A 14,952-nucleotide genomic window follows, 5' to 3' on the forward strand; every position below is an offset into this window, starting at 1 on the left:
GAACCTGCTGCATTGGTATGTGTGGGAAACCTGCCCAGGAGGGCAAAATCTGGGGGGAAATGGCTAAACTCAGCAAAACAAACTTGTTCTCTTTGTCTCCAAATCATGGAATTGTGGAATGGTTTGGGTTAGGAGGGACCTTAAAGCTCATCTCATTCCAGCCCTCTGGGAAAATACTCTGTAGCCCAAAGCTCTCTCTCCAACAGATGCCTGGGGAAATGAATTAAAATTTTGGCCCACAGAGAGTCCTCCTTCCTTGGGAAATCTTCCTGGAATCACCTGTTGGGGAACTGCTGGCTGCACCCTAATAGGTGCCAGCTGACCTCTTCCCTGTTAATTTATCTAATCCTTCCCAGATTCACTTGGTTTTGGTGCTCCTCGATAGTTAACGTATGTCATTATTGATTAATCACTTTAGAGCCAACTGTGCTCATCCCAAGATTCCTTTGGTCCAGCATCCTGGATCTGTCCATGGCCAGAAGTGGATATTTCCACACAGTTACCCTGTGTGTGTAAATTGACCACAACCATTTCATTACACTTCCTCGTCTATTCTCCTGGCTTTCATGAATTTGCAGCTCAGGATTTTTAGATTTAGGCACCTTTGTGTTTAAAAGTCCTTACTGGGTTTTCCCCCACAGATCAGGAATTCCTTCTGTTTGTTTTAAAACCTTGTCCCTCACAATTTTATTCAGTGCCACCTACTTGATATGTAGTCATTCTGCATTTATCTTCTTCACAGCTTTACAATATCCCTCCTCCCATTAATTCTTTTCCAAGCTGGTGGGTCACAAATCTTTTCTCCCTTTACAGAAAATGCTCTGATAAGCCCCAAAGTCCATCTTTGCATCTTTGCTTTTGGAGACACACTAACCACAATTTCCCAACAAATTTTCTGTATGAGTTTGCTCAGATAGTGATGTCAGGTTTTCTGGTTTGACTTAAACCTTCTGAATTGCAGACACAACATCCAACTTCCACATCTGCCAAGATGAGGGAGGTCACTGTGTGTCCCCAGAAATCAGATGTCTGCAGGAACAAGAGGGACTCTGCCCTCGCAGAGGATGGAAGTGCTGCACAGAAGTGTGACAAAGACCTCATGGGATTGCAGAAAACCACGGAAATGCATGGCCAAGAAAACAAACAAGTTTTATTCCAAGTGTTTCAGAGGTGTCTGGTGTTCTCAACATGCAAAGTGTGTAATTAAGTAGAGGTGACATGTTTCTTTATATAAAAAAGGCAATAAATTCTAAATAAACAGGTACAGCAGTCATTTATCAATGGAAAAAAGCAGAATGTCTCTCAGTTACACCCACATGCAGAATTACACCAAAATTTGCTGTTGCATCCTTGGAAACCCCTAATCCTACTTACCACCATAATCTTATTTACCACATTGATGTTGTGCTTGGATGCTTTACAAGATTGAGGACAATTAATCACTGAATCATTAAGGTTGGAAAAGATCTCCAAGATCATCGAGTCCAACCTGTGACCAATGCCTACTTTGTCAACCAGACCAGAGCACTGAGTGCCACATCCAGTCATTCCTTGAATACTTCAGGGAGCTGGGGAGGCTCAGCCTGGAGAAAAGGAGGCTCAGGGGGATTCTTCTGGCTCTGCACAACTCCTGACAGGAGGGTGAAGCCAGGAGGGATCAAGCTCTGCTCCCATGGAACAGTGACAGGATGAGAGGAAATGGCCTCAAACTGTGCCAGGGGAGGTTCAGGTTGGACATCAGAGGAATTTTTTCATTGAAAGGTTGGTTAAGCATTAAAACAGGTTGCCCAGGGAGGTGGTGGAGTCCCCATTCCTGGAGGGATTTAAAAGACAGAGAGATGTGGCATTTGAGGACATGACTTATTGGTGGGCTTGGGAGTGCTGTGGAATGGTTGGACTCGATGACCTTAGAGAGCTTTTCCAACCTAAATTATTCTAGTTCTATTATTCTAGTTATGTTGCTCTGGTTGGGCTTTTTCTTTTTTTAGGGAGAAGGGAACTTTTAACCTTGCTTTTCCATCTGTCAGTTTAGGATGTGTTCACAGAGTTTTATTACCACAGCTGAGGGAGCAGCAAAGAGCAGGGCCAGGCAGAGCAGCTGCAATATCACATTTTATAGCCAGAGCTGCACATCTACCACAGATTTACCACCACGGGGTGCATTCCTGGACTAACAGCTCCTCCACCAGCGTTGTGTGCTCATCACACTCAGGAATGCAGCCTCCCAAATTCCTCAGAAGCCAAAGCTGGGAAAAAAAATCACACCCAGGTTTCAGCTAGGGAAAATATTCACAGGAGCTCGGATTAAAACTGAATCACTCCCAGCCTTCACCCTTCTCCTTGCAGCTCCTCAGGAGTCTTCTCTTGAAGGTTGCTTCCCTCCTACCTGTCCCTTCCCAAGGACTTTGCTGGCTGCAGGTGAAGGGCAGAGCACCCCTCTGAGCTCCTTTTTTTCCAGCTGGAATTCCACCAGCCCAAAATGTCAGCTGCCAAGGAGAGGAATCAGAGAAGCCAGTGATGTGAACATGAAAAAAGTCAACATTGTTTGGAGCAGCAGCGCTGGGTCAGAACGACACCAAAAGGTTCCTCAGCAGCAAATGTTACTCTGGGGATTGGAACAATATAATTAACTCCTGCCTACTCCTTCCCTCTTACCAGATGCCATCCAGCATGCCAGCAGCACTCAGAGGCTTCTGTGAAATCTCACTGCCAGCCCTGCAATTTCCCAGCAGAGTCAAAGGAATGGGGATCCTTGTGCTTGTTTTCATATTCATCTCCCTGACCCAGCAAGGTAAGAACAGGAAGGCCTGGGGTGGTGAGCAGGATATCTGGGAACAGGGACAATCCTTCTTCTTTGTGTGATGTTGCAGGTATTGGGGAAAGGTGTTTTCTGGGTGAGACAGTGGGTGAGGTACTTTGGGAAAATGTGTGAGTTAATCCCTTGGGGGAATACAAAAACGAGCAGGGAAGAAGCTATGGAAATGGAGCACCTCAGTGGGTAGGAGAAGCCCTAGAGGAGATGCCCTGTGCTCTGGGAAAATGCTCTTGCCTTTTTTCAGGTTGCAGTTACCTCCTTGGCAGGAGGAACACAACCCCTCTGAACTCCCATGCATGGACTTTGCCAATGTCCTGAAAAAACAACTCCATGATAAAATATTCCTTGAGATTTTTAGCCAGCTTGGGATTTTTAGCATGGATATCTGAACCTGTCCTATGGGATGGGGATCCCAGGTGTAGTCAAGGTGCCCAAACTCCCTGGATTCTCCCAGTGGCTTGGCTGGCTGGGAACATGGTGCCAGAAGGAACCTCATTAATTTTATCCACCAATTTGCTGCTTCTTTGTCCAGGAGATGCTCATGGACCAGAGAGCTGTAACCACGGAGGGGGTTTGTGCCGAGTGGGAACCTGCATTTCTGGGGAATACCTGGCTCAGTACTGCTTTGAACCCATCATTCTCTGCTGCAAAAAATTGTCACCCAACACCCCAGAGAGCTGAAGAATTCCAAAGGAGCCAGCTGCACCTCATGGAGAGCTGCAGGCTCCACAGGCATGGCACGGCATGAGCAGCTGTTGGGAAGATTTTGCAATGGAAAATTTCTGTTTCTGTGACTGTTGCTCCCCCAGGAGGACAAGGCTGTGGATTCACTCTTGAACTCCTAAACAATTTGCTTTTTCTGTGACTCTTTAGGAAACACTGTGACAAAAAGAAACTGGGGCCACCCAAACTATTTGTGACATTGTGGGACTCTGATTATTGTCTGACATGCACAGATGAAAAATTGCCTTTCTGCTTACCTGAGAGCAATAAACCTGAGGTTTAACACAGCAGCAAGTGACCACCTGTGAGTCAGCAGTGCTGCCAGTGGGATGCCACTGACCAGGAGTGGACACAGCAGCCCTCACCTCCCCAGAACATCAGGGTGACTCTGTCCCTTTATTTCCCTTCCCAGAGAAAACATATGCAATGGGGGAAGCCTTTTTGGCACCACTTTTGGTAGAAAAGGCTGGTTTGACATAAAGGTGGGTCTGGTCTGTGCTTCTCAGGCAAGAACCCCCTCAAATCCACTTTTCCCTTTCAAGCTGTGGCAGGTTTTTAAGGCAGTCATAGAACCCCAGAATGGTTTGGGTTGGAAGGGAGCTTAAAGATCATCTCCTTCCAATCCCTGCTATGGACAGGGACACCTTCCACTATCCAGATTGCTCCAAGCCCTGTCCAACCTGGCCTTGGACACTTCCAGGGATCCAGGAGCAGCCACAGCTTCTCTGGACAACCTGTGCCTCACCACCCTCACAGGGAACAATTTTTTCCCCTAAAATCCCAGGTTTACTCATTTTAAACATAGTGGTGAGGGGATCTGAAAGCTGTGTCCCATTGCCCTGACAGGCTGCCCTCTCCATCCATGGGTTGAATTTCTGGTGCACTTCCTTTCCCTTTAGTTCACCCAGCCCTAAGGAAATCAGTTTCTTTGTCCCTAGCAGCTTTCTTCCCATGAGCTCCCTCAGCCTAAACTAATTAACTGTCCAAATCCACTCTCAGCCCTTCTGTGTCTTTTCAGCATAACATTATGACACTCCTCTGCCTCTGTCAGCTCCTGGTCTCCCTTTCCAGGTAAAATATTTCTCCCTGGGTCAATCATTTCTGTGGAAGCAAGGAAACAATGATGTAATGAGAGAGCTATGCCAACCAGCTGAGGCTCTGCTCAGACAGAGCCAGGGAAAAGTCCTCCCTGGGAGATGAAATTCTTGTTCTGATGAATCAAACAGGAATATTCCCACTGACCTCAGCAGGGTCAGAGATACAACAATTCATTCATCCAAGCATCTCCATTCACTGATGAGCAGCCCAGTTACTCTCCTCGGGTCATCACTGGGACTCCAGAGCTCACAGGGAGATGCCAGCAATCCCCTGGAGATCCCCTGAGGTTGGATGAGCCCTCAGGAGAGCCAGATTACCCAGAGCTGGCTGTTGGCTTGGGAACTGACAGTGAAAAAGGGACAGGGCTGAGCCCAGAGCCAAATTCCTGCCCATCTCCAGCCCATCCCTCTGACGCACGCTGATGTACAAGGACAGCTCGGGGAGGGGTTTGAATCAAGGCACCTCTCCAAACCAAACAGTTCATTTCTCACATTTATCCACAGGGTTTGCTGTTTGTGCCTCTCATCTGGGAATGCTCAGCCATCGTGGCCACAGCCTGGTTTCCTAGGAAAGTGAAATGTGGGCTCATGCAGCTCACCTTGCACATCTCCTGGAGAGTTTTGGACCTGCTGGTCAGTTAGATTTCAATCAGAAAATGTGGAAATGCTCAGTTTATAGGGAATATTGTCTCTCTGGTGATAATGTACATGCAGCCTGCTGATAACAGGTATGGTACTGCTGTCCCACTGCTGTGTGTTCCCTTGTTTGCTGATCTGGGTGGAAATAACCTTAAAAAAACCCCAAAATACAACCCAACAACATTTTAAAAAATCCATCGTCATTTCTGCCTGATTAATAAAATGAACTGAATTCCCTAGCAGCTACTTGGTCTCACGCAGAGGGAGGAGAGAGAAAGCACCAAGGGTATGGTGGATAGTGGAGAATGGAAATTACAGACCTTATAAAACTGTTTATTGATGTTGTTTCTTAACCCCTGAAATCCCCTGGGGCAAAGCACCCAGCTCAGCTCGTGGGGAGCTGCTTGAACAGCAGCATGAGCTGCTTTAGTGTATGACAGGGAATGCTGGTCAGATTAATCAATACCTAGCTGGAGTATCTTCCTACCCTGGGGAGAAGGAAGAATCATAAAATCATCCCAGAATCACAGAAAGGTTTGGGTTGGAAGACACCTTAAAGGTCATCCAGTTCCAACCTCCTGCCATGGGCTGGGAAGTGTTAAACTCCTCTGAGTAACTATGTTCATCACTCAGCACAGAGCTGCTCATGAGACCACACTGCTACCCAAACACCATTTTTCAACCCTTTTAACCCAAAACATACTCAAGGATACCTCAGTTTGAGGCACTCAGTAAAATTCATCCCCATGGGATTTCCACCCATGACCATCAGTCCTGCCCAGCTGATTTCCCCACACAGTCAGTGGAGTTCACCTTATCCTGCAGGGTTACATGTGGGAGTGGAGGGGACAGTAAAGCTCATGGGGGACACAAGGTGCCAAAATAATGAAAAAGTGAAATCTCCCATCCCTTGAGAGATGCAGGCTGGTGAGAATTTAAACCCAGCCAGAGCTCTGCTCTGCAAAGATATTAAGGATTTGTCCTTACAGGTGAAAGCCAAATGAGAAAGAGGATTTTTGTAGGAAAGGCTTGACTGGGCTTTGATCTCCAGCTGTCTGTAGCTGATAGAGCTCAGAAGGCTACAAAATTGGGGTTCTTTAGTACTACCTTAGCAGACCTTTACCTAAAGGAGATGCAAAAATCATCCAGACATCTTAGGATGCACATTTGGGATCTCTGCAGCCATACAGACAGCCAGGATAGAGCTCTACCCTCATGCCAGGTCTCTTGACCAGCCAAAATCTCCTGGATAACAGGATTTTAGTCCATCACAGCAAGGCATGAATTCCCTCGCAGGGATTTGTTTGCTGTTCCCAGGCAACAGGCCAGTGTTTGTTTGGCAGAGAGAGCCAAATCCTCCTCTCCTGCCCTAAAAGCATCATTGTGAGAGGAGCAGTGCAATCAGGAGCAGGATGGTGTTGGTTGGGCTCCTATCTGGGGAAGCTGAGGTGCCATAGCTGTGGGCAGCCCCTCGGATCCAGGCTGTCTCTTACATCCCTGGCAATCCCCCAAAACCAGTGCAACCCCCTGCATGCCTGGCTCTTCCTTCCCCACCTCCATGCAGGAGAAAAGGGCTCAAGGTTCCAGCATTCCAACATTCCACCTGCTCACGTGGAGCTCCTCCACCTCCTGTGGGGTGAAAGAAATCACCTCACCACAGCCCAGCTGCAGGACATGCTGGGGAGGTAAAACAGGTCAGGATTCAGGCTGTATCTACATCAGTAAATCCAATTCCATGAGGCTGAGACTTGGGAAATAGTGGATTCTCACATGCGCTGGCAGAAAAAGAACCCTTTGCCATGCTTGGCACAGTTTGGAGGTGCCAAGGAATGATCCATAATTGACATCTGGATGTGGCCATGGAGCTGAGGGAGGTGCAGAACTCAGCTGTGAAAACCCCAGGTGTGCTCTGACCCTTTGCTGTGGGGCAAAAACCAGCATTTCCCTGTGTCCAGCTCTGGGAGCCTCAACATGAGACAGATGTGGACCTGTTGGAGAAAGCTCTGAGGAAGCCAAGAAGAGTGGACTGGAATGAGAGCCATGGGGAGTTTCTGGGCTATGACTGAGCTCAGAGTTGAGCTCATGGTTTTTTATTCACAGGTGGAATTGCAGGGCTATATCAGTGCTTGACTGGTTTGGTAAAAAGCCATTGGTGGGATTGGGATTGTGGCATCACAAACTGGCAGAAGGGTTCATTCACCCAAGGATTTGCTCCTGCTGGCAAAAGCTTATCCCAGGATATATTTAAAAATCAGCCTGCTCAGGTCCTGGCCTGAAGGCAGATGAAGTCAGTGGAAACATCCCTCCTGTTTGGGGCCAGAGAGCAGATATAGATTGATTTGACTCCTCCCAGACCCAAAACCTCCCAAGCACCCAGGAGCCAATTCCTGTGCCACGTGTCTGAGCACAGATCAGCCTTTGTGCATGGTGAGCTCTGAAAAAAGACATCTGCTGGCAGGTTGGGAGGCAGGGGAGGGTGGGAGGCTGCTGGGCCAGCCCCAGTAGGCTCACCAAGGGCTGAGGCCAACACAGCAGCAGGACCACGCTGGAGGGAGCAAGACCAGCTGTTGTTCAAGCAGTTGCCCAAGGGATAGAGATTTCCTGCCCCTGATTTCTGGAGGAAATCTGGTTTTTGTTGGTACTGTCTAGCTCTGGCTTGCTTTCCCAAGGCACGTTCTGCGACTCAAGCTATGTTCCACAGCTGCAGAGCTGCAGGGGCTCGTGGTGGTGTGGAGGAGGCATCCTGGTCCCCGTGGAGCCTGCAGCATCCCAACAGCTCCAGGCACAACTCACCCTCTGCGATGGTGCTGCTCCCACCACAGGAGAGCAGCTGAGCTGGAGACCAACACCTGGAATTTTGCCATCTGTCATTGGGAACACCGTGGCCACGTGGTACCCTGGCTCCACATCCTCTCTGTGTTTCACATCCTCTCTGGAGCACACCAAGCCATCTGCACACACATGTTGGGACACTTCAGCTCACACACTCGGAGCAGGACACTCACAGGAGCATCCACACCTCCTCCCTGCTTGGACTGAAGCTCAAGGACTGGCATCTCCGTTCTGCTGGATAAACTCTGCCCAAATTCTTTGCTTTGGAAGTTCTCCCCTGGGAGATTGCTGAGGCCCTGGCACAGTTTGCCCAGAGAAGGTGTAGCTGCGCTGGATCCCTGGAAGTGTCCAAGGCCAGGTTGGATGGGACTTGGAACAACTGGGGAACATGGCAAGTCTCCCTCTCCATGGCAGGGGGTGGAACTGGATAAGCTTTAAATTCACTTCCAACTCAAACCACTCCATGATTCCACAAAATCCCACTGCACCATCTCTAATGTTGGAGCTGCCAATCCTCAGAGGTACAGGATGGGTTATGGCTTATGGTCTTCCACCCAAGCAGTGCCACCAGACAGACAAAGCACCAACACTTTTCCAGAGGCTCTACACACATCCTTGCATCCAGCCCTCCCCCAGGTGAGTTTCCAGACCCATTTTCTTTCCCCAGGACACGTGTGGCCCGTTTGCAGAACACCCTGGTAAAGTGCTCAGTGTCCCTTGCTCCAAAGTCCAAGTGGTGAAGGCCCCTTTATCTGCACTGTTTAATGAAGGTGATCCTTGTTCTGTTCAAGCAGACTGAAGGACATGGAGTTTGCATTTTTCCAGCACTACCTGGCATCCAGCCTGCACAGAAAAAGCCACCAAGCTGACTCCTGAAGGGAAAAGGGAAGACTTGGTGATGGCCCCCACTGCGTCATTGCTGTAAAAAAAAAAACCTTTATAAAGTTTCTATTTCCTCTTCCTCCATTTGTTGTTGGCTGGGGGACATTTCTGCTCGTTGTTTGCTTTGTGTTGTTTTCCCAAGTTGAAACGCAAGTCTCACCTCTACCGACTTCCTGGAACTGGCCTGGGGAATTGGTACAAACCTGAGAGGCTGCCAGGTTCCCTGGGAGAGCTGTAATCCACAAGTTTTCCTAATGCCACTCAATATTGCTGGGAGGTATCCCAGCTTTCCCATTTAATAAATACATAAATGAATAAAATAGTATATTGCCATTTTTCCTCGGCAATTGTAAACAAAACCTTGGCAAGCAGCCTCCTTGCAGCCTGGAAGCTGGGAAATTGAAGCAGACCTACAATTTTTTTAAGGATCCCATTATTTTCAAGCCAACATTTTGTGTTGGGGAGTGCTGAAGAGGAGACTCTGGATTTCTTCACGCTTAACTGTGTCAGTGCTAAACACAGAGAGTGAAAGATGGAAATAAAAAAAAAAAAAGAAACCTAAGACTTTGATACTGCAAACACTTGGACTGGATTTTAACATCACATGCTTGAGCCTGCAAACACAGAGCCAGACTGGGTCAGTCCCAACATCCTGTCTCCAGCAGCAAGCAGTAGCAGACTCCCTAGTGCTCAGTGCCATTTGTCAACCAGACCCTGATTTTTCCCCCCTTTTTGGTCTTTTCCCTTCTTTTTTTCCCTTTTATACTTGTTGTCTGTAACACAGTGTGACTGAGAGCAGCAACACCCCGTGCAACTGTTTGCTGTCGTGTTGAAATGCACATGAGATTGACAAAGTTCCCTCCACTCCAGGAGCGTTACACAACCTCTCCTGGGCACTATAAATCCAGGATTTCCCTCTTCTTCCTCTCTTTAGGGCCCTTCACTCCTCCTCGTGGTGGAACCTCCACCCACGCCAGCCATGAAGGTTCTCCAGCTGCTCTTTGCAGTCGCTGTCATTCTCCTCCTCCAGGGCATTCCGGGTAAGGACAGAATTGTCACAGGGGTTTCTGCAGGACTGTGGAGAGAGAAAAGGCAGGTAGAAAAGGACAAGACAGGCACCTCAAATCAAGGCTGACCTAACTCTTGCTTCCAAGTAAAAATTTTCTCCTAAGATAGTCTCCGTGACGTTCCTGGTTCACAGGCTGTGCATCCCCTCCTCTCTGTGCCCTCAAAACTCATCCAGAAATGCTGAGCCTAAGCCAGGAGTCTGAGCTCTGCTGCTGACCAGGATACAAGCCTCATCCTCCACAAAACAAGGAGACTCCCATTAAATATTCCATGAGTGGAATACAGATGTGGCAAAGGCAGGAAGATGAAAGCATGACCAGCAGGTTGAGGAGGTGATTTTCACCCTCTGATCTGCTCTGGTGAGATCTCACCTGCAGAACTGCCTCCAGCCCTGGGATCCCCAACATCAGAAGGATGTGGACCTGATGGAGAGTCCAGAGGTGGCCATGGAGATACTCCAAGGGTGGAGCTCCTCTGCCCTGGAGCCAGGCTGGGAGAGCTGGAGGTGTTCACCTGGAGAAGAGAAGGACCCAGGGAGAGCTCAGAGCTCCTGCCAGTGCCTAAAGGGGCTCCAGAAGAGCTGGAGAGGGACTTGGGACAAGGGCTGGAGGGACAGGACAAGGGGCAGCTGAAGGAGGGTAGGTGTAGATTAGATATTAGGGAGGAATTCTTGGCTGTGAGGGTGGTGAGGCCCTGGCACAGGTTGCCCAAAGACACTGTGGACTCTCCATCTCTGGAAATGTCCAAGGCCAGGTTGGACAGGGCTTGGATCAGCCTGGGATAGTGGAAGGTGTCCCTGCCCATGGCAGGAGGCTGGAAGTAGAAAATCTTTAATGTTCCTTCTAACTCAAACCATTCTGTGTTTCTTTGATTCTATAAAATCAAAACCACTTTTCAGGGAGAAAAATCATGGGTAAAGGCAGATAGTTTACTTTTTTTGTCTGTCCCTTTTCTTCAGGGTTTCTGTTTTAATAGAAAAATATTCCTTGGCTTGGCATTTTCACTGCCTGCTTTTATACATATGTCAGGAATTCAGGTTTCATTCAGCTGTAAGTTCACTATGATGTTACCAGGATTTTGCTGGTACCACTTTCACAGAAAACAGACCTGATAACCAAGAAGAGATTTACTTGTTCAGCCTTTTTATGTTCTCATTTATTTAGCTGAAGTCAGGGGGATAACGAGGGGAGAGAATAGGGTTTGTCCACTCCACCAGTGGTGGATCCTCCAGAACCCCCAAACTTGGTGTTTTGCTGTGTCTAAAGAGAAGCAGTACATGCCCTTTATATCAAAGCAGCAAGATTTAAAAAAACCCTTGCAAACAAAAAACCCAAAACACCAAAATAAAAAAAAATCTCCAAATGAAACAATACGTAAAACATCTTTCCCAAAAGGCACTTCTCTCCCTTTGATGCTGTCCAACCTCATCTAATTCATCTAACCTAATGTAGCCAACCCAAACCTGGCTGTCTCACCCAGGCCAGTCATTAGGAGACTCCCAGTGCTTTCTGGATGGAGAAGCTCCTCCCAAGCCCATCTGATCCTCACCATGGAACCAGCTGAATTTCCCTGCTGCCAACCAAAAGCATCCCATTGCTCAGCCACCAACACCAGCTCCCAGTAGGTTTTGGGGCTCTGAGCAGGTTCCAGCTCTCCTAACCAGATCTCCTGTCCTCTTTCTCCAGCAGCCAGAGGCCTTTCAGACAGCCAGCAGTGCAGAAGCAGCCGTGGCCACTGCAGGAGGCTCTGCTTCCACATGGAGCGCTGGGAAGGGAACTGTGGCAACGGCCGCCTGCGCTGCTGCCGGTGACAGTGACCACCCCAGGGCAGTGTGACAGCCCCAGGAGAGCCAGCCCAGCGACCCTGCAACCAGAACTGTGCATAGGAGCTGCCCTCAGACACCTCTGTGCCTCCACTTGCTGCTCAGTTCATCTGTCATCAATAAACCCGCTGGTTTTCCATGTCCTGCTGGGTCTGGAGTGCAGCTGTGTTTCCATCCTGAGAATGGACCATCCTGCCTGGTTTTTGGGGTTGATGCTGCTGGAGATGCACTGGGGGATCAAAAACATCTGCACAAGGGTGGCAGATGTGGGATGAGGGCAAGGGGTGCCCTTCCAGAGTGGCAGCAAGAGAGGGATCTGCTGGGCTGGTCCAAGCAGTTACGAAGCTTCTCTTTGAGGCCATTCCTATACCTCTGTCTCAGTCACTGCCTTTAACAACCTCAGTTTCTAGCTCTGTTCAGAAGAGGCCATGGCAGGATTCATCCTCTTCAAGGAGATGGATCCAGACAGAGGGATAATTTTCCCTCCAGAAGTGCTTCTTCCTCTCCCACAGCAACAAGGTGAACCTGGGTGGGTGACTCAGGTTACCCAAGCTGATCTCGTTGAAGATGTCCCTGCTCATTGCAGGAGTGCTGGACCAGATGACCTTTAAATCTCCCTTCTAACCCAAATAATTCCATGATTCTGTGATCCACTTCTGTGAAGAGGTAAAGGTGGGTGAGGTCAAGAAATTCCCGTGGGCAAAACCCAAATGAAAAACCCAAATTCAAACAATTCACTGGTCTCACAGGGAGTGTGGTGGGTTCTGCACCTGCCATTCTCCTTCATGGAGCAATTCCCAGGTGAAATCTCACTTCTATAATGTGAGGTGTTCCAGACTCTACCCTAACATCACCCGAGGGGTATCACTGCCTCTTCTCCTGCATACACTGATTTATTGAGTGGAATTATGAACGGGAATGAGCCAAGGCTGAGTTCACTTCCAGCAGGTCCTCAACAGGGAGAAAAGAAGTTGGCTGTGGACTGTTGTTGACTGCAGGAAGGGGAATTGCCCACTGTGGTGTGCTCTGGAGAAGGACCCCCAAATCCAGTCCTTAGCTTGGAGGTGGTGAGATGGAAAGGAGGTGGTGTAGGGTGAGAAGGAATAGCGATATCTTGGAGGTGTCAGTAGAGAGATGGTTTGAAAGAGTATGAAAATCTCCTCAAGAGAAATCCTGGAAGATTCACCTCTGGAAAATACCAAGTGTGACACCTAAGATAAAATTCCCACCCTAAAACCCCCGGCTACACACCTGGCTTCAACCTAAACCCACTCTGCTATGTGCCCCAGTCTTGCCCTGGAGGAAACAGGGAAACCAGTAAAACCAGTGACCCAACCCAGTGGAGATCTGAGCCATCCCTGGCTGGCCTGTGAGCAGGAAAAGATTCCCTCACTCCTCCTACCACCATGAACTGAACTGCTGGGCTCCATGCTGGGATATCCCATCCTTACTCCCGTGGTTCTGCAGTCTGCAAGCACAGTGGCAATGCCTCCATGCAGTCCCCTCTCCTGGATGCCTCTCCTCTCTGCTGAGTGACAATCTGGCTCCTCAGGGAGCTCAGAAAGCTCAGCCAGAGGTTAGCAGCCACTGCGGCTCGCAGGAGCCATCAGCCCCATTGCGAGATAAGGCTCCCCTTGATAACAGGACCTGCCAGAACTGAGCCTCCACTTTTTCCACCTTTTTGAAGTCTAGCCGGTGAGGTTTTGCAGAACTTTGTCTCTTTGCCAAAGTAACCAACTTCCAGCTCCAGCCTTTGCCTTCCCTCCTTTTCCCCAGCCTCCTCCCCCTGCTTTTCCTCTTCCTCCTCTCTCCTCCAAGCACAGCCTCTCCGTGGGGCTGATAGGGATTCTGGAGGGGGTGGACACCATGAGAAGGTGATGTCATCTGTTTTTGGCCCTTCAGAGGAGCAAAGGGTTAGACACGTCTGCCTCTACCCAGCCTGGCGCCGGGAGCAACTGGGAGCCTTCCTTTGGCAGCCACCCCTGTGCCTTATCAGGGGCAGGATGACATCCCGGGGCCAGGATGCTGGAGTTGTGAGGGAGAGGAGGTGGGGAGACCCTGGATGTGAGCCCTGGGAGGGTTGTGCATGCCTGGGTGTGCACATGGATGTGTCTGTGTGTGTGTGTGAGCTCAGTGGCACAGGGAAATCGCTCCCAGCAGGATGGAGCTATCAGGAGAAGGGGAAAATGCCTCTGTGCCAAAGCCCAGCCGAGTCAAGGGTGATGCTGTCACCCAGCTCTGCTCCTGGGAGGGTTTAACCTCTTGTATCCCAGGCAGACAAGCTGGAAATCCATCTGAAAAAAGGTTAGAAGAACCGCTTTGCTGTCAAAGGAGAAGGCCAGAGCAGAGGGAAGGGGGTGAATCCATCTGTCCCATACCCAAATTTGGGGGTCTGGAGTGATCTCAAGCAGAGCTGGATACAAATTTACCATGGAAACGGTTTGGGAATGGAGCATTGCGTCCTTCTCTTGTTTTGGCAATTTCTTTCAAAAGTGGAATGGAAAACCTTCATTCTCCATGAAATAGGATAATGCTAACACCACCCCCTCTTTTTTTCCTCTCCCCCCCAGAAACATGATCAGGAAAAGTGTGAAATATTTTTGTGATCAAGTGATCACTTGATCAGAAAAGTGTGAAATATTTTTGGCTAACTCCAGGACAAACTGGGCTTGCAATCTCCTACAACACAGCCCTCAGAAGGGAAAGGTCTTGTGGGACATGGGAACCCTAGGAGAGAGACAATTCTCCACAACAATGATCTTAAAATATATTTAATTTTATATTATTTATTAATGTTAGAAATATTTTCCCCCCATTTTGATGGCCAAAAGAGAGAGACAGTTCCCCACAACAGTGGCCTTAAAATATAATTGGTTTTGTATTATTTATTAATGTTAGAAATACTATTTCCCCCCACCGCCCCATTCTGATGGATCATCTGGCTCACTTTGGAAACCAGTGCTCTAGCAGGAGGGAGAGATTTTGGGGAGAGCATCTAGACCCCCTGAGGTTTGGGATGGAAATACAAACAACTGGTGGGTCTCTTTCCAGCTGGGAGATTTATAAAACTGATT

General features: G+C 48.8%; 2 protein-coding genes across 2 annotated transcripts; both read left to right on the forward strand.

The window, feature by feature from the left end:
* Nucleotides 1-1,969: 1,969 nt before the first annotated feature.
* LOC146440455 (gallinacin-12-like) lies at nucleotides 1,970-5,506 on the forward strand. Its single transcript, XM_085057152.1, has 2 exons — nucleotides 1,970-2,791; nucleotides 3,348-5,506. The coding sequence occupies exons 1-2, from the start codon at nucleotides 2,659-2,661 to the stop codon at nucleotides 3,494-3,496; spliced, it is 282 nt and encodes a 93-aa protein (XP_084913278.1). The 5' UTR covers nucleotides 1,970-2,658; the 3' UTR covers nucleotides 3,497-5,506.
* A 2,239-nt stretch (nucleotides 5,507-7,745) lies between these two features.
* LOC146440456 (gallinacin-13-like) lies at nucleotides 7,746-12,021 on the forward strand. Its single transcript, XM_085057147.1, has 3 exons — nucleotides 7,746-8,742; nucleotides 9,923-10,028; nucleotides 11,745-12,021. Exons 1-3 carry the CDS (start codon nucleotides 8,635-8,637, stop codon nucleotides 11,864-11,866), a joined length of 336 nt encoding a protein of 111 aa, XP_084913273.1. The 5' UTR covers nucleotides 7,746-8,634; the 3' UTR covers nucleotides 11,867-12,021.
* The last annotated feature ends 2,931 nt before the right edge of the window (nucleotides 12,022-14,952 follow it).

The sequence above is a fragment of the Lichenostomus cassidix genome, chromosome 3, assembly GCF_008360975.1.
Source record: "Lichenostomus cassidix isolate B80296 chromosome 3, HeHo_3.0, whole genome shotgun sequence".
NCBI lineage: Eukaryota > Metazoa > Chordata > Aves > Passeriformes > Meliphagidae > Lichenostomus > Lichenostomus cassidix.

Bases quoted from the DNA above. Each gene is read 5' to 3' on its own strand.
- LOC146440456 (XM_085057147.1), top strand. From the start codon at position 8,635: ATGGGTTATGGCTTATGGTCTTCCACCCAAGCAGTGCCACCAGACAGA. The intron at 8,743-9,922 runs GTGAGTTTCCAG...TCCTCTCTTTAG, and splicing joins TGCATCCAGCCCTCCCCCAG to GGCCCTTCACTCCTCCTCGT. The intron at 10,029-11,744 runs GTAAGGACAGAA...TTTCTCCAGCAG, and splicing joins CCTCCTCCAGGGCATTCCGG to CCAGAGGCCTTTCAGACAGC.
- LOC146440455 (XM_085057152.1), top strand. From the start codon at position 2,659: ATGCCATCCAGCATGCCAGCAGCACTCAGAGGCTTCTGTGAAATCTCA. The intron at 2,792-3,347 runs GTAAGAACAGGA...TTCTTTGTCCAG, and splicing joins CATCTCCCTGACCCAGCAAG to GAGATGCTCATGGACCAGAG.